Consider the following 16,222-nt stretch of genomic DNA (forward strand, 5'->3'; position numbering starts at 1 on the left):
GCTCTCATGAAAAAAGGGAAGTGAGCAAAAAGTGTGATCCAAACAGTAGGACCTTGACGTACTCGAAACAATATGGACTTCCCATTTTGTCTTAAATCTGAAGAAATTGACAACTGGATGGGGTGTACATATGAATTGTATATACTTACTTAAATACACATCGTGCGTGTATATATTTCTCAGGGAATAAAGGAAGTGCAGAAACGCAGTCATGACAAACTTGTTAAATAGCACATAGATTATTCAATGTCCACAGCACAAGGTATACAGCTTCTTCTGCAGTGTGTGTTAGACAAGACCAAGAATCCAAGAAAGGGTCACTTGCTTCGTTCACAGATGTTTTCATTCTATGAAGCTGTGGAAATTAGGCATTTTGTATTATAACATACTGGTTCCTAAGAGTAACAACAGGAAAAACACTGAAATTCATTCTTAACAATACATTTTATGCCAAGCTACATTTCCACACCTTCCTGGTAAGAAAAGATATGGCATGCACGGGTCTACTAAATAACATGGGACAGAGGGAATGCCGTAGGTTTTCTGCTCAATTTCCATAGGGGGACAGTTTTGTTTCACAGCCAGAGTAACAAATACAATATACACTACTTAAAGTAGACCTAATGCAAATGCAGAGAACGCTTAATGAACCAAGTTCAGCCAGGCACACACCATACTGGATACTGAATAACACTCTTTTGGCATATCTAGATTTGAGGAACAAATAAAATTGCAAACAGACATTTACTATTACCAACGAATGACACAATCATTCCTATGATCTAAAATTGCTCTCAATAAAAACTGTACCTATGCCTGATCCAGTTCACATAGGCCACGGTACAGGGAAAGCCATTTTTATCTGTGTATGTGAAATAGAAATGGGTCTTTCACCCAACTCTTTTCAATATGTTCTTAGGTAGTGGTATTACCCATCCTATTAAGATACAACTTTCAAGTACAGGTTAAAGAAATGCAGTAGGAAAATTGTTTATATTAGCTTTGCCTTACTTAGGCTGAAAAAGAAGCTGGTCGATTCAGATCACTAAGGGGGTTATTCTAACTTTGGAGGAGTGTTAATCCGTCCCAAAAGTGACGGTAAAGTGACGGATATACCACCAGCCGTATTACGAGTTCCATAGGATATAATGGACTCGTAATACGGCTGGTGGTAAATCCGTCACTTTTCCGTCACTTTTGGGACGGATTAACACCTCCTCCAAAGTTAGAATAACCCCCTAAATGTTATCCGATAAAAGTTCACACATTCTCAGCAATATTAAAGTCTGCATTCCTTTAAGCAAAAGCCAATTTTGCTCCTGTGCATGGGACAGAAATTTGGGGGTTGTGTGCACAGCACTGGATAAACCTAGAAAATCTATTCCTTAGGCACCATCTGGGTAATGTTCACTTCATAAAAGAAAGAACAGGTCTTCTATTATATTGAAATATTGGCAACTTGAACCTCTCAGGTTTTGAATGTTTGTGGATTATGAAACAAATTCTGTAGGAACAAATAATGCACACTGTTTGAAATACCAAGGAAGTGGTTAATACTCTGATTCACACCTATCAAGTTGCTATGTTGCTACAAATCAACCGAATATCGACTAATTAACTGATCCATTGCAACTATGTCAGAATCAAATTAACTCCTTTACTGATAAAATGAGGTTCAGAATTCTTACAACCCCTTCCATAGCAGGGGATATTAATCTCACAGAATCTATTTCTCAGACCAGGGACTGGAAATCTCCGACACATTTAAAAAGGAATCACATTAAAACAGCCTTACACAGTGCTATAGTGACTGAGTATTTGCAGGCTAAGGTAGCACCCAGAGACCGAATCGTACTCCACGAACCAAGAATATTTCTTGAAGATATTACATTCTGGAATTAAAAGTTCATACCTAGCACAGAAATGTACGAGAGATTGGATTGGGCTCCTCTTCAACACAGCCAAGTGAACCTTTAAAGATTTGTTAGTACAAATTCAAACTAACTAAAACATTCTAAAGACAACAGGACAAATCTGTATGTTCAATAAGAAATTTGAAGAAATTACCAAAGATATGGTCCACCACAGTGAGCTTTTGAACCAATCCAAAATCAATAAGTTACACAAGGATATCTCAGTAAGTAGCCGCGAGGGAGGTTTTCCTTATATGACTGATGATGAATATTGAAGCACTAATGCAAGACTCCCCAAGGCCAGAAACAAGGAGAGGGATAGAGACCTCCACCCCAGAGCTGGTCATTCAGCTCAGAGGATAGTAGTGGTGATGAAAGCGACAGAGGGAAACTTAACATCTTTCTTTAACCAATGATTCCACTGCAGGAATACCCATATGGATTCTGGCCAAATAACTTTCAGCAAGCTCTACTAAGGTTACTGTTCCCAACACCAAGAACTTTTTAAGGCAGACGCAAAGGACAAGGAAGGGGCAAACAAAAAGGACAATACCAGGATCCAGTGGACAGAAGAACCACAAATAATAACAAGAAACAAGGACAGGGAGAACCAACTGAACACAAGCAAAACAACAACATAGTTGTAAATCTGAGTTCCACTGTGCTTAGCACCCAGGAAATTGACGCTCTCAGCAAAGGTCTCCGTTTTCTACCTACCCTAAGAACTGACAAATTTAATCTCCAGTGCAAATTGGCCTAATTCTTCCAGAAAGTAAGGCTGAAATCATTTTTTCAGGATAATGATGAGCATTTTTCAGGATAATGACACACAACACTGAGCTGTGCAAAAAGTCCACCTTTATCCGCCTGACACAATCTATTCCACCAGGAATATTGGCATTCCAACAAGCTGTCATCCATGATGTGGAAAATCTCAATATTGCACACAGTAAATTGTTTCACAATTTATCTTACATTGAACACTTGGCATTGCAATCCTTGGAGAACAAAAATGACTTGTTATAAAAAACCATCAGGTAAACGGGTTACCAGTGTAGTTATGTCCAGGGAAATGTATGATGCTGAATGCAAACCCCTCTTATCGGACACTAAGAGCTAGGAGGTATTAACAACAGATCCTACTCCGTAACTCATAGATATCCTCCACAGTACAACAGAGGAAAACTTAGCATTATGTTGGACTACAAGATAAGAGGCCGAATTCCTGGTGGCAAAAGAACCCCGTGTAGCACAGTTCTATATTTTACCAAAAAAGACACAAAAACAGGTTTCCACTGCCAGGTAGAACAATAGTCTTTGGTATTAACTCTGTCTTGGAACCACTTTCTACATATTGCCACCGGTTCTTGAGACCACTGGTAGAAGAAATGCATTTATACTAGAAGGACACCAAAGATGTCCTTTGTGTCTTTTGGAGACACCACCATAGACGAACACTACTCCTACTTATCATGGATATTGAGGCCCGCTACACCAGTGTACCGGAAGAACATTGTAGGAAGCTGGCCTGGTGTGTGGTGGGTACTTACACCTTATACCAGATCCAGGTATCCCCTATTAGTGAAGTGTAGGCAGTGTCTAGAAGCCAGGCTCTCTAGGGGTAGCTGTGGATGAGCAGCCAAGGCTTATCTAGGAGACATGCAAAGCTCATGCTATACCACTGTAGTCACACAGCACTTACACACATGAAAGAACACAGTGTTACGAAAATAAAGGGTCTTTATGACAGTAACACAGTACTAAAAATACTAGATAGGCAATATCCCAACAGGAGGTAAGTAAGCACACTAAATATCTACACTAGTAATCAGAAATAGGCATAAATAGCAATAGAAATCAGTGCAATACCAATAGACAATAGTGACCCTAGGGGGAGCCCAAACCATATACTAAAAAATGGAATGCGGATGCAGGACCCCCATCCAGGTAAGTGAACTCTGTAGAGGGGAGCTGGGGGAACCAGGAACCCTAAAAGGTAAGTACCACAGTGCGCCCCAACGACCAGGAAAAACGGAGTAAGTTATTGGTTTTTCCCCTAACCACCAAAAGGACTGAAAAGAAAAATAATGCCCCACCTAGCAGTGGATCCTGAAGAAGAAAGACGTGAAAAAGAAGGGGACCAAGTCCACAACTCGTGGAAGTGTCCGGTGGTGGCAGGAGCCACTACCCACCTGTCTGTGGTCGCAGGAGTTGGTCGATGGTAAGATGAAGACGGTCAGCACTGCAGCCCTGGAGTCTGTGAAGAGTTCCTGCAGGATGCACTCAACATCCCACACCGGGTGGAAGCTTGCAGTCTGTCTGTTGCATGAAAAAGTCACCAACAATCCTTGGTAAAGGCAAGTGTCGCTGTAGACGAAAAGTGGAAGTGCTGGGGACCAGCAAGGTCCAGGGGGACTCTACCCCCAGAGGGGAGTCCCAGGGGACCCTCAGCAATGCAAAGAGTCCACAGAAGAAAAGGCAGCCCCAACAGAGGACCCACTGGAAGAAGACCCAGGAGTCGCAGAGAGCCCCACGCAGCACAACTGAAAAGAGTCCTGCATCGCAGGAGAAGCACACAGAGGGCTGTGCGTTGCAGGGAAGAGTGCTGGGTGCCGGGGCAACATGGAGCCTGAGGATCTCTTGGAGGAGATGCCAACAAGCCTTGGTAGCTGCAAGAGACGTGTTGCATGGGGGTACTGTCCTGCGTGGGAAGGCAAGGGCCTACCTTCTCCAAAGTTGGATAGCTGGCAGAGAGGACTGAGAGGACCACTCCAGACCATGACCAGTGATGCAGGAGCCATGCAGCTCAGGATGAGAGGCGATCTACGCTGCCGGTCATTGTTGCAGTTGGTGCCTGCGGATGCAGGGGAGTGACTCCTTCACTCCAAGGGAGATTCCTTCTTCTTTCTCATGTAGACTGAAGACTTGGCGCCTACAGAGGATGCACAGCCGGGGAAATGTTGCAGTTGCTGGAAGGAGCCATGGAAACAATGTTGCAAGCAGAGTCTTTGTTGTGGATGCAGATTGCCGGTTCTTGGAAGGTCCAGTTGCAGTTCCAATAGCCAGAAGTCGAAGTAAATGATGCAAAGGAATCCTGCTGGAATCTTGCTCGTCGAATCTGAGGACCCACCCAAGACAGAGACTCTAAATAGCTCTGAAAGGGGGGATTGGTCACCTGGCCAGGTTACCACCTATCAGGAGGGGGCTCTGACATCACCTGCCCGCCCTGGCCACTCAGCTGCTCCCAGAGGCCTCTGCTCACCTTGGATTCAAGATGGCAGAATCAAGGAACCTTCTGGAGGAGCTCTGGGCACTGCCCTTGGGTGACTGATGGACAGGGGAGTGGTCACTCCCCTTTCCATTGTCCAGTTTCGCGCCAGAGAAGGGACTGTAGGCCCCTGAACCGGTGCATACTGATTTATGCAAGGAGGGCACCAAATGTGCCCTTCAAAGCATAGCAGTGGCTGGGGAGGCTACCCCTCCCAAGCCACGTAACACCTATATCCAAATGGAGAGGGTGTTGCCTCCCTCTCCCAAAGGAAATCCTATGTTCTGCCTTACTGGGCTTGAGCTGTTCAAGCAGCAGGAGGGCAGAAATACGTCTGATGGGTGGCAGCAGCTTAGGCTGCCCGGAAAACCCCAGAAAGCTGGTAGGAGCAATGCTGGGAGATCCTCTAAAGAGCCCCCAGACAGCATGGAATCATACTTCCAATGCTGGCAACAGTATTGGGGTATGATTCGGACATGTTTGACACCAAACATGCCTAGGTTCGGAGTTACCATTATGTAGCTGGGCATAGGTAGTGAATTCTGTCCAGTACAAGCATAAAATGGCTTCCATGCACTTACAAAGTCCATGAAAATGGAACTGGAGTTCAAGGAGGCACCTGTGCTCATGCAGGGGTGTCCTCACACACAGGTACCTGCACCCTGCTCTCTGGACTAGGAGGGCCTACCATAGGGGTGACTTACAGTGGCCTGGTGCAGTGACCTGTAGTGAAAAGGATGCATGCACCCTTTTACGCAGGCTGCAATAGCAGGCCTGTAGATACACTTTGCATGGGCTCCCCATGAGTGTCATAATACATGCTGCAGCCCATGGAGGACCCCTGGTTTCCCAATGCCCTGGGTACCATAGACTAGGGACTTATAAGGGAGCGCCAGTATGCCCAATGTGGGGTGTTTGTGGTCCAAGCAACCAAGTTTAAAGGGAGAAAGCATAGTTACTGGGGTCCTGGTTAGCGGGATCCCAGTGAACACAGTCAAAACATACTGACAACAGGCAGATAGTGGGAGTAACCATGCCAGAAAGAGGGTACTTTCCTACAAAAGTGTTCTGCAGGTGATAAAGGGTATCCTCAGGAGCTCCACTTTATATACAATCATTACTCTACACCATGAGATTTAGGGCACTTCTAGGGGTAGTACCTTCACTCTGAGCCTGGCCGGTCTGTACCTACATCAGTTTGATTGCGACTAAATATACAATGAATCCAACCCTTTCAAAAAGCACATTAAAACATGGAGAAGATACACTGACGATATGCTAATAAGTAGTTGGCCCTAGAACTTGTGGAGTGGGTCAATAATTGTGACCCGTTTTTTAAATTTACCCACACCACTGATGCCAAAAAATCACATTTTAAGGTTTGTAAACTGAGGTGAAGGAGGGGCCGTTTGAAACCAAAGTCCTTGAGAAACCAACTGATAAGAGCAGGCTTTTATGTTTTACCAGTTTTCTTCCTAGATCGCTAAACGAGAATCTTCCCTTTGGCCAATACCTATGGGTTGGACTGCACTGTTCTAGTTAGTAACATTCCCACAACAAGCAAATGCAATCACTGAAAGACTCGCTGTCCACTTGTACCCCCAAAACAATAAGTAAGAAAGCAAGGAAACAGGACAGAGGTATGTATATACTTTTGTATATATGCAATAAAAGATTAAGAAATTGAGAGCCTTTTGGAGATTATAATGAACTAATTCTATTCGATAATATTAGCCGGACCCAAATGGTTTCATTTATGGTTTTTTTTTTTTAAGTATCAATTTGCAAATGCGAAGAAGAGATTATTTTGGATTTCAGACCCAATATTATCATGTAAGTGATAAAAGATTAAGTAATGGATATTTTTTCGGTGATTTTCGAATGACATCTCTTCTCTGTGTGCCGTATTTGATTCTGCTTTGTTTTTGATAGTCACATTTTTTATTAGACCAGTAGAATATAGTTTTACAAGGAGGTTGTAAAATGTGTACACTGTGATTTTAATGTATAATTATTGTGATTTTAATGTCTTTGCAATTTTGTGAATTGCAGCCCTGATGAACCTCACGGTGTACGACCGAAACACAATGGCTGTTTAGCTGTATGTTATTACAAAGAGATTTGAAGGAACAATAAAGAACTGACTTTTAAAAATACCAGCTCAGGAAGTTTGGAGCCTTATTGTTTGGGTTTATGGAAACATTTATGCAATTGACTATAAGACATTGCCTCTATTTTGTTGTATTATTTGAAGCATTGGGATGTCTGGTAGTTAAACCAGAAGAGGTGGGCAACCAGTCGATGAAGATATTTAGGAAATATACTCATAATGCGGTGAACTAGTCCTTAGCTGTCCAGTTTCTACTTTTATGCTTTTGTTCTTGTTGTCACTTCCACTAGAGAAAAAGAAGGCTGTTTTAGTTCATACCACTTCTCCGTTGTCATCCAGAAAGGCAAGGAGACAAAAGAGCAGATACCATGGTGGTGTACCAGCAAAAAGGATACATCGGTCCTCGGACTGCTTCTGAGTGTAGGAATGAACGTTCTAGCACTGAAAGTGATTTTAATCAGTGACCTCAACAATTTTCAGATCCAGTGAGCGACTCTCTCTGAAAAAAATAAATGGGCCCTTTGGTGACTGACCCTTTCCTGGCAGTGCTAGAGACTGATATAACATTCTGATGTGCTTGCTTGAAGTTGCCTGACATTTCGTAATTTTACAAAGCTAGGGCTTTGTCTGGCTTTAACGTCACAGCAATGCCCCCAACTTAGGATGAATGCAACTCTCATCCTCACTTCCCTCCCCTCGGAACCCGTAACTTGTAATTCTTCTTGACTTCTAAAAGAAACTATGCTGGACTACCACAGTGGGACCTTTGCCAAGAACAAACCCTGAAAGGAAACCAAAGAACAAACCCCATGGGACTGAAGCCTTAGTGAGGTTTCCTAGAAGAAATGAGCCACCAATATCCATAGGGACCTGGCAACTCAGCTAGAAAGAACGGACACAAAGGGATTTTACTATTCACGCTAGGTCTTAGGGCCATGTCCCACTGACTCACTCTGATTCCTTAACCTTTTGAACCACCTCTCTTGCTGTTTGGGTTCCAGATGTAATGTGGTTTGAAGTCAAAGTTGTAGCCTTAATGCTAATTTCAACTTCTCCAGCTCCACCTTGTGGGGCCTGTGAGAGGCCAGGGTCACAAAAAAAAACCATGACCAGAACACAGCTGGACCACTTTGTGTTATGACCTATGACATTTAGTACCCCCGGGACATACCACTGAGTGCTAACAGAGCTTTCAGTGGGCCGAGTCCCTCAGGGTTCAGACCCAGTAGTAATTTAAACAGACATTGATAAAGGTCCCTATCAGGTCCTATATTAATGTCCTTAATGTTAATGACAAAAACACTGATCAATTTCTGAACAATTAATGTAAAACCATTAAGGTAATCCATGTCAATGGTTTAGTTCCGTTTTTTGTATTTCACATTTACTTAATCTTAAATTCCTTAAGAGTGTTAGCTATTTAGAGGTCATTATGTTTCTGTTTTTTTTCATGCAGCTTATTACTCTTGTATAGGGCGTACTCTGAACTGAGTAACCTCCAGGTGTTTCTAATGGGCTCTGGGGCTGAAACTTAAGGCAGTGCGAGTTCATCATAGTGTCTGACAGTGGGTCAAAAAGGTGTTCAGAATAGATGGTCACCGAATCCTTGGCCTCTCTACGAAGTGCACAGAGCACTGGCACGTATCACAGTTGCAACAGTGGTTATGTGCACGTTAGTGAAGGAAGTACGGTTATTAAACACTGATGAGGTGAAAGTAAAACAAAAACGCAATGCTTACAGACTACTGGGTGTGTTGTACGTTTGGAGCAGGTTAAGTGAAGGAGATGCAAGGAAATCATTCAGGAGAGGGTGAAAAAAAGGTGTGAAGAGGAAAAAGGTGAGGTATAAGATACGCAGATGGACGAAATATGGAGGGAAACCGAATGTACATGTTTAAAACAGAGTAAACTGGAGTAACTGAGACACTCTGCAGGCCACTAACCCTTACACAGGAATCAGTAATATTTAATTCACAGTCTGAAACATGTTAAATATTAATTATGTACAAACAAACTCGTTGTTACTCATCTACCTTAAAAAGCTAACAACCGCGGACAAGGTCAATAGTCCTCTAGATGCATTAACAGAAAGCTCAAAAAGGCACCAAAATACCTGTTGACTGGTACACTAGGGAAATCACGCTCTTAATTACGTGGGCCATGCCTCCCACCCCACTGTTTTCATCCTACTTAAAGCCCCGGTGCTAGCCTAAATCCAACGCAGGTAGGTTTTTAGGTGACTAGAATATTGAGACTTTTTTCAGATTTACATTCCTTTAAACCCAATCCTGCTCATTTATATCACCTTGCTCTCCCCATAGCCCCAGAAAAACAAACGCATTAGGCATATGAATCACAGAAAACATGACACATTCTAACATACAGTCTCGCACCTTTGCCCCTTTGATCAGTTTTAGAGGTTGGTGAACAGTCTATGTAAAATACTTCAAGCCTGGTACTGCTCCATAGAACTGAGGATTTCAAAACAAAATAAAAGGTCTACTCACAGCCTTCCATTGTAAACTAATGGCAATAATTTGCTTAACATTTTAGATGGTTTGGCCTACTGAGGGCCATAACTTGAACCCAGAAAGGGAAAGCACCTTCTGGAATTTCCTGGAGCGCCTAAATTAAGCTGTCCTACTTCCATAGGTCTAAATAAAAGAAACATTATTTTTGAGAGCTGTACCTACGACTGGACTTTGAGTTTATTGTGTACAGTAACTTTGTAATATAATAACAGAGGTCGTAACCTTCTACTGTCTCCTAAAGTAAGGACTGACAACTTGCCTTCACAACCTTGGGCGGTCAGCTCACATTGACTACCCTTGGAGAGAAGCTCACTTTTACTACCCTTGGAGAGCAGCTCACTTTCACTACCACAGGAGATCAGCACACTATCACTACCCTTGGAGATCAGCTCAATTTTACTACCCTTGGAGATCAGCTCACCTTTACTACCGTTGGAGATCGGCTCACTTTCACTACCCTAGGAAATCGGTTCACTTTTATTACCCTTGGAGATCGGCTCAGTTTCACTACCCTAGGAGATCGGCTCACTTTCACTACCTTTGGAGATCTGCTTACCTTTACTACACGTGGATATTGGCTCACATTTGCTACCTTTAGAGATCTGCTCACATTCACTACACTTGGCAACCTCCTCTAGTTATCAAATTGGAGTAGAGTGGTATCTCAGGCAGTGTACTAGATGGCAGAAGCAACCATTGAGCCTGCTCCTAGACCTGAACAAAAGGCCTCTCACCAGGCATCAGATGTCCCCCAGAATATACACCATGGTTGTGTTGAGACAGGCCATAAATATAATGAAGATCAAAGCACACAAGTGGACGAATAGAAAATAAGTGAGAACGGTCATGGTCAGTCACCTAGAATACAGGAATATTCTACTTGGCACTCGATGGCAAGGAGTGCTGGAGGTTAAGAGACCTCAAGCCAAAACTGGCATCTTCAAGATGTTAGGACAGCTCTATGGGCTGTGCACCTCTTATGTAAACACTCTCCTCTCTGCTCGTTGTCGCTTGCAGTACCTCCTCCCCATTCACAGCACAGGGGCGGCTCTGCTATTCTCAGTTTTAATTTTAAATAATTGTCCGTATAGGTTTACTATAAACAGTGTTTTATGTGCATCTGCTGCTTCATCCAGCATAACCAGGCATGTCAAATAAATACAAATCAAGTATTCTAGGAAGGAAAATCTTCATTTTTGGCCAAAGTTAATGTCTCGTGCGAGCTGCGTTTTCATTTTCTGAATGTTTATTGACCTATTTCCTTGCTGGAACTCTAGAGCGGAAGCACTCCTAGGTTGTTTACCTCTTGACAGTTCAGGCATTATTTTTCAGGAATTATTTTCTAACTCATTTGGACTTTAGGACACTCATCACAAAGTCTCTTTCCAGCAGAAATACAAACCAGTATTGTGCAATCAGTAATGGAAGAGCAGGCCTTCCTAAGATGTGTGCTAGACCAGCTATTCAAAGCCATGACGCCACTGCTTACACAATTAAAGTGCGAGTTACTATGGTTTACTGCGAAAGCAGAGGAACTCTCACCCACATTGCGGACTAAAACTGAAGAAGACATTCGAGGTGTCAATGCAGAGACAACCACTTAACCCTATTGGTTGAATGGCCTGCTGCCTGACACTAGTGAAACTCATCTCCCCTTAAAGTTCCGTGCTGACAGAACGTAGGCTGAGCCAGATAGCCAGTCAGTAAATAACCGTTTTTCTGTCCTGCATCTCTTCATTGGGAACTACACAATCATATTTACAGAAGCTGTGGCTAGCGCATGCGCAGTGCAACTGTTGTGTCGCGACCGAAGGTTGTCAATATACTTTATCGCCTTTAATGCCACTGCAAAGGTCCAATATAGCACATTAGCAAGTAGAAAGTCACTGAGAACAACACGTAGCCCTGTAACATTACACACTCTCTCCCATGCTGCTTCTCAAGCAGTCCTTCGTTTCATAGTTTGTTGCAAAAAGTTAATAGAGAAATGGTTTCTGGTTTTAGTTCATAATGTTTATGTGCAATTTTGTTGTGCTGGAGGCCGATTCAGAAAAGCATTCATGAGAAAGGGAAGTAGTACTACCGCGGTATTCTTTTTGGTACTTTTAAATGCTTATGTGAATCGGCCCCGAAACGTCCAACTCCCTATAAGGCGAACTGCAAAGATCTCAGTGCTTTCTACTTGTACTGGTTGCATAACAATAGTCGAGGACATCCCCATGTATTTCCCATACAGATATTTTTGGGGCAAGTCACAAAGGCACGTAAGAGTTTGTGAAAGAGTACTACATGAGTATCATTTTACTAACTCCGAAATGCCTTTATGAATTGGTCTCAACGTTTGCGAAGACAAGGGCTAGGCAGAAAACAAATATGGATGACTTCAGGGCACAGGGGTGAGTCGAGGTCAGGAAGGAATGGAGTGAGGTTACGGGGCGGCCAGGGATCAGAGAGACAATGGCGAAGGACATGGGGTAAATAATAGGCTGGCTGAGGTTAGGGTTTGGGTTGGGGTCAAGGGGCGAGCCCAGTTCTTATGAGCTGCTCAAAGGGCTACAGTTGTTGTTCGTTGAGTCGTGATCGGAGGTGGGTAAGCTTAGGTAAGGACGGCGAATGAAGATGGGTGGGCGACGCTGGACAGACAGGAGGGTCGACTGAAATGACGTCACACTAGCACATCTGAATAACCCCTACACCACAGCTGAGTCAGCGGCCAGTCACAAGTTGTTTTTACAGCTGCCTAGGCCTGCAAAGTTGGACCCTGGTTTGTGACCGAGATTCAAGAAGCAGACAAGTATGTCCCAGCAGAAAGCTTCTGATCCCTTTGTAGCCCCGGAGACAGCCCTCATTAAACACTTTGACAGCTGAATAACACGAGGCCAGATGCCAACAGGGGCACCATTCTTGAAAACATGCCACACATTTCTGGCACTGCGTTACACTTCTGGCTGTGAATAAGGCATTGCATCGTAGTTTTGACTCCTACTGAAGCAAAATGCAAAACACGGTGATTTCTTTTGAATAAGGCCTTATAGAAGAAATGTGAAATAATTATACGCCCTCCGCTGCGCAGCTGCAAACAGTACTAGCTGCCCTCTATGGCATAAACAGCGCTCCGTGTTCTTACATGAGCAGTTCTACGACAAGCAGCAGAATCTGGCGCATACGCGAGAGACAGACTGACAGAGGGACCGAGATCTACCGAGAAAGAGGGCGAACAAAAATCAAGTCAATAATTGTGAAGAGACAATAAGGCAAATTTTTGCCACAATATTTTTAAAGCGTGTTTTTCTGTACAGGAAATCACAATGTGATGAAACTGACAACTGTGATACTGGAAATAACGCGTATAACAAAGTAAGCGTTTCTTCGTAATGCTACAAAAAATTAAAATCACCAATGAAAGCAGGATGAAGAAATTAATGAATGCACCCACTGAAACTATTTTCACATTGTTTGGTACACACAGTGGCCTGTTCAAGGCAGCGTCATAGTATGGTCCGACCAGTCAGCATGACCCAGCTCTGTATATTCGTACAATTACAACCAGTTAAACAGTCAATGGAAAGGAATGACAAAGATCCGGGCCTAACAAAGAAATACACGAACTTCATTTCGGAGACTAACACAAGCACCATTTTCTTCCTAAAATGCTTCATGTCGAATTCCACCTGCTTCTTGGCGCTGTATTAAGATATGTTATTATTACCCAGAGCTATGATGCTCAATATGCTGAGCTACAAAGAATGAAGGGCACAATTAACAATTCTTGCAGGTTGCACTCTGATCTCTGCAGCGGGTGCTGTTTACGACTGTTGAACAGTAACTTATAAATAACCAGTCCTTTATTGCCTAGGAAATGGATGCATATGCTTAATGGGCTACTAACTCACGTAAAAATACACCAATTCCATTTAAATAGAATCCCAGTTGGGACGAGAGTGTGTTTATTTAGTTTTTAATATTTGATCTTTTTCAATTGCGGACATTGATGTGTTTTATTTACACGTGTTTTATTTTTTACACAGATCATCAGAAATGCCTTTACTCGTGAGATGTTAATCTCGCTTTACTGCAGGCCTCCGTCAATAGATTTTTCAGTTTAAAAATTTCTCTTCGTGTATGAAAAAAAGAAAGAAATAGAAGGGCACGCTTTGCGCTTATTTTATAGGCTGGTAGATACTTGCAGAGTTTTCAGATGACTCATCCAGTCCTGCTACTACTTAAAATTATAATTTTCTATAGGAAATCTAGTAACGATTTCAGCAGTAGTGATCTTGTAATGTAGCCGTCTACAAATCGAGAACTTTTAGACGTAGTGATTTTAGCGTAGCCTTTAAAAAAAATACTTAAAGGGAGTCGTACACACTTGCGAGTGTCAACAAGAGGTGGCATACATGCGTGGGTCTCTCACTACAGCTGCCACGGGAAGCATGTCGTCCCAAGCCACGAGCGGCTGCACTGTACAAGAAGAGGGTGTACGTTCCAGAAATAATATATATAATTGCTTTCCGTGAGGCAGAATTAAGTGTCACAGTATGACAAGTAAACGTCTAGCAAAAGTCCCCTGCCAATGCAAAACGTCACGCACGCAGACTGAAAACTTAGCAACTCTACATGGGGTAGCAGAGGTGAGCTGAAATCAGGGGGAGACCGTGGGCTGAGGTCGAGGGTGGCAGTGATGTGACAGGGCCTTGAGTGGCGAATGAAGGAAAAATGTGGTGAGTGCGGGCTACACTCGAGGGTGACAGAGCAAGACTGGCGTTCCAGGTAAGAAGTGGTCAGCAGCTGAGGTAGGAAGTGAGGTCACGCCTAGGGGAGGGATCAAAGATCACTCTTTGCAGGAGTCATAAATTAAGCTACCTGCGTGTGCGGACGGCTCCGGGAAGACGATGGTGTAGTCCAGGTCCGAGTCCCCCATTACTGCGCCTTCTCCACCCAGCTCTACCACTCCTATGGGACTCCCCCCTTCTCCTCCGTCCTTCCTGCTTCCGCTCAGGGGGTTCCTTCTCGGCCAATCACAGCGTGCAGTGGGGTGTCACGTGATCCTTGATATCATCAACATAGCAACCGCCGGAGTTGACAGCAACCGGTCGCGTAGCTACCGGGCACGCGGACATCCCAGACGCTGAAGTGGAGGAGCGTATGGACACGCCCTTCCCATCCTCATCGGCTTCCCACTGACTGAAAAGCAAATCAAGCTAATCCATCATTGGATCAGGAATGTGCCTGTTACATCGGTGAAGGACTTGGTGCTGTGGAGCAGATAGAGGGAGTTTGTTGACCGTTGTGGTATTCGGGTCGTGTCCACGGGTCGCCATGTACTTAATAACGTGGGTCCCCGTCCGGGAGTGAGGTGTGGTCAGCAGCACCGACAGAAACCAACACTAACTGGAGGATTAGGAGGCTAGACAGCACACGAGGTAATTATCACAGTAATACAGATTAAGGATACAATATTTTCTAGCATGCACATCAATAATTTTCAATTATATTGAATTGTCAGCAAAGAAAGAGAGATATAAACTGATCCCGACATAGAAGTATTGGCATCGGTGCTGGATTTGGAAACACTTTTCTCCGAAAACCTATCAATTCAATTTGGAGTCTAGGTGCGGCAATAAAAAGGGGGTGGAGTCAGCCGTGCTGAGTCAAGGAGAATGTGACAGTAAATATTTTTCACCTTAATTGGTTGCAAAGGCTGTATTTTGAAATATCTTATGGGGTTGAGGCACCTGCTGCAGAGAGCTGTGTGTTCCCAGTAAATCTCTGGGAATAATAATAATTGTAAAATAACTCGGGTGGATGATGCTCTACCTCCAGAGATCTGTGCTTTTTCTTCTAGTCATGGTCTTAACTCAAAGTAGCATAGAAGGTTAATGTGTCTCCTGCAAAGCTCAGGGTGTAACATGCACAGACACATTTCTGTTTTATGTAGATAAGTAAGTGGGTTACTGCTTCTGACACAAAAACGTATTACTTGCAGTTCATACATTGCAATTCTTCCACTATAGCACAGTGAGTTATGAACTAGTATCGGTGACCTGCATGTAGGCTGCAAGGCATTGGTTTAGAATCTTATTGTTTTATTTTTCTCAATCTGTTATCATAAGTTTGCGAAAAGGAGTTTCTTTGTGTAGTAATAAAGTCGTATTAGTACAGACAACCCTAAGCATTGTGTTACATTTTAAATCCCACATTTGTCTTTCTCCTGGCCACACTCTTTTAAAAATATAATACCTAACAATAAGCATCCTACACCTTGAAACCCTCATTGTTTTGTGTAACACTCTGCACATTATTTTAATCACTTGTATGTCTTGTTGTTAATGTATAATGCGTGCATTTGGTTCAAACAATGCTTTCCCATTTGGACACGTTACCAGGTTTTTTTCACACA

General features: G+C 43.3%; 2 protein-coding genes across 2 annotated transcripts in view; one reads left to right on the plus strand and one right to left on the minus strand.

Moving 5' to 3' along the window:
• TMEM53 (transmembrane protein 53) overlaps positions 1–14,835 on the minus strand; it is an 83,071-nt gene extending 68,236 nt beyond the window's left edge. Inside the window, exon 1 of the mRNA XM_069232805.1 lies at positions 14,686–14,835. Within this exon, the coding sequence (XP_069088906.1) occupies positions 14,686–14,743 (58 nt within the window). The 5' untranslated portion in view covers positions 14,744–14,835. The remainder of the gene's footprint in view (positions 1–14,685) is intronic.
• A 68-nt stretch (positions 14,836–14,903) lies between these two features.
• ARMH1 (armadillo like helical domain containing 1) overlaps positions 14,904–16,222 on the plus strand; it is a 121,216-nt gene continuing 119,897 nt past the window's right edge. The window contains exon 1 of the mRNA XM_069232804.1: positions 14,904–15,245. The gene's annotated coding sequence lies outside the window, so the exon portion shown is untranslated. The remainder of the gene's footprint in view (positions 15,246–16,222) is intronic.

Source organism: Pleurodeles waltl, chromosome 4_2, assembly GCF_031143425.1.
Source record: "Pleurodeles waltl isolate 20211129_DDA chromosome 4_2, aPleWal1.hap1.20221129, whole genome shotgun sequence".
Taxonomy (NCBI): domain Eukaryota; kingdom Metazoa; phylum Chordata; class Amphibia; order Caudata; family Salamandridae; genus Pleurodeles; species Pleurodeles waltl.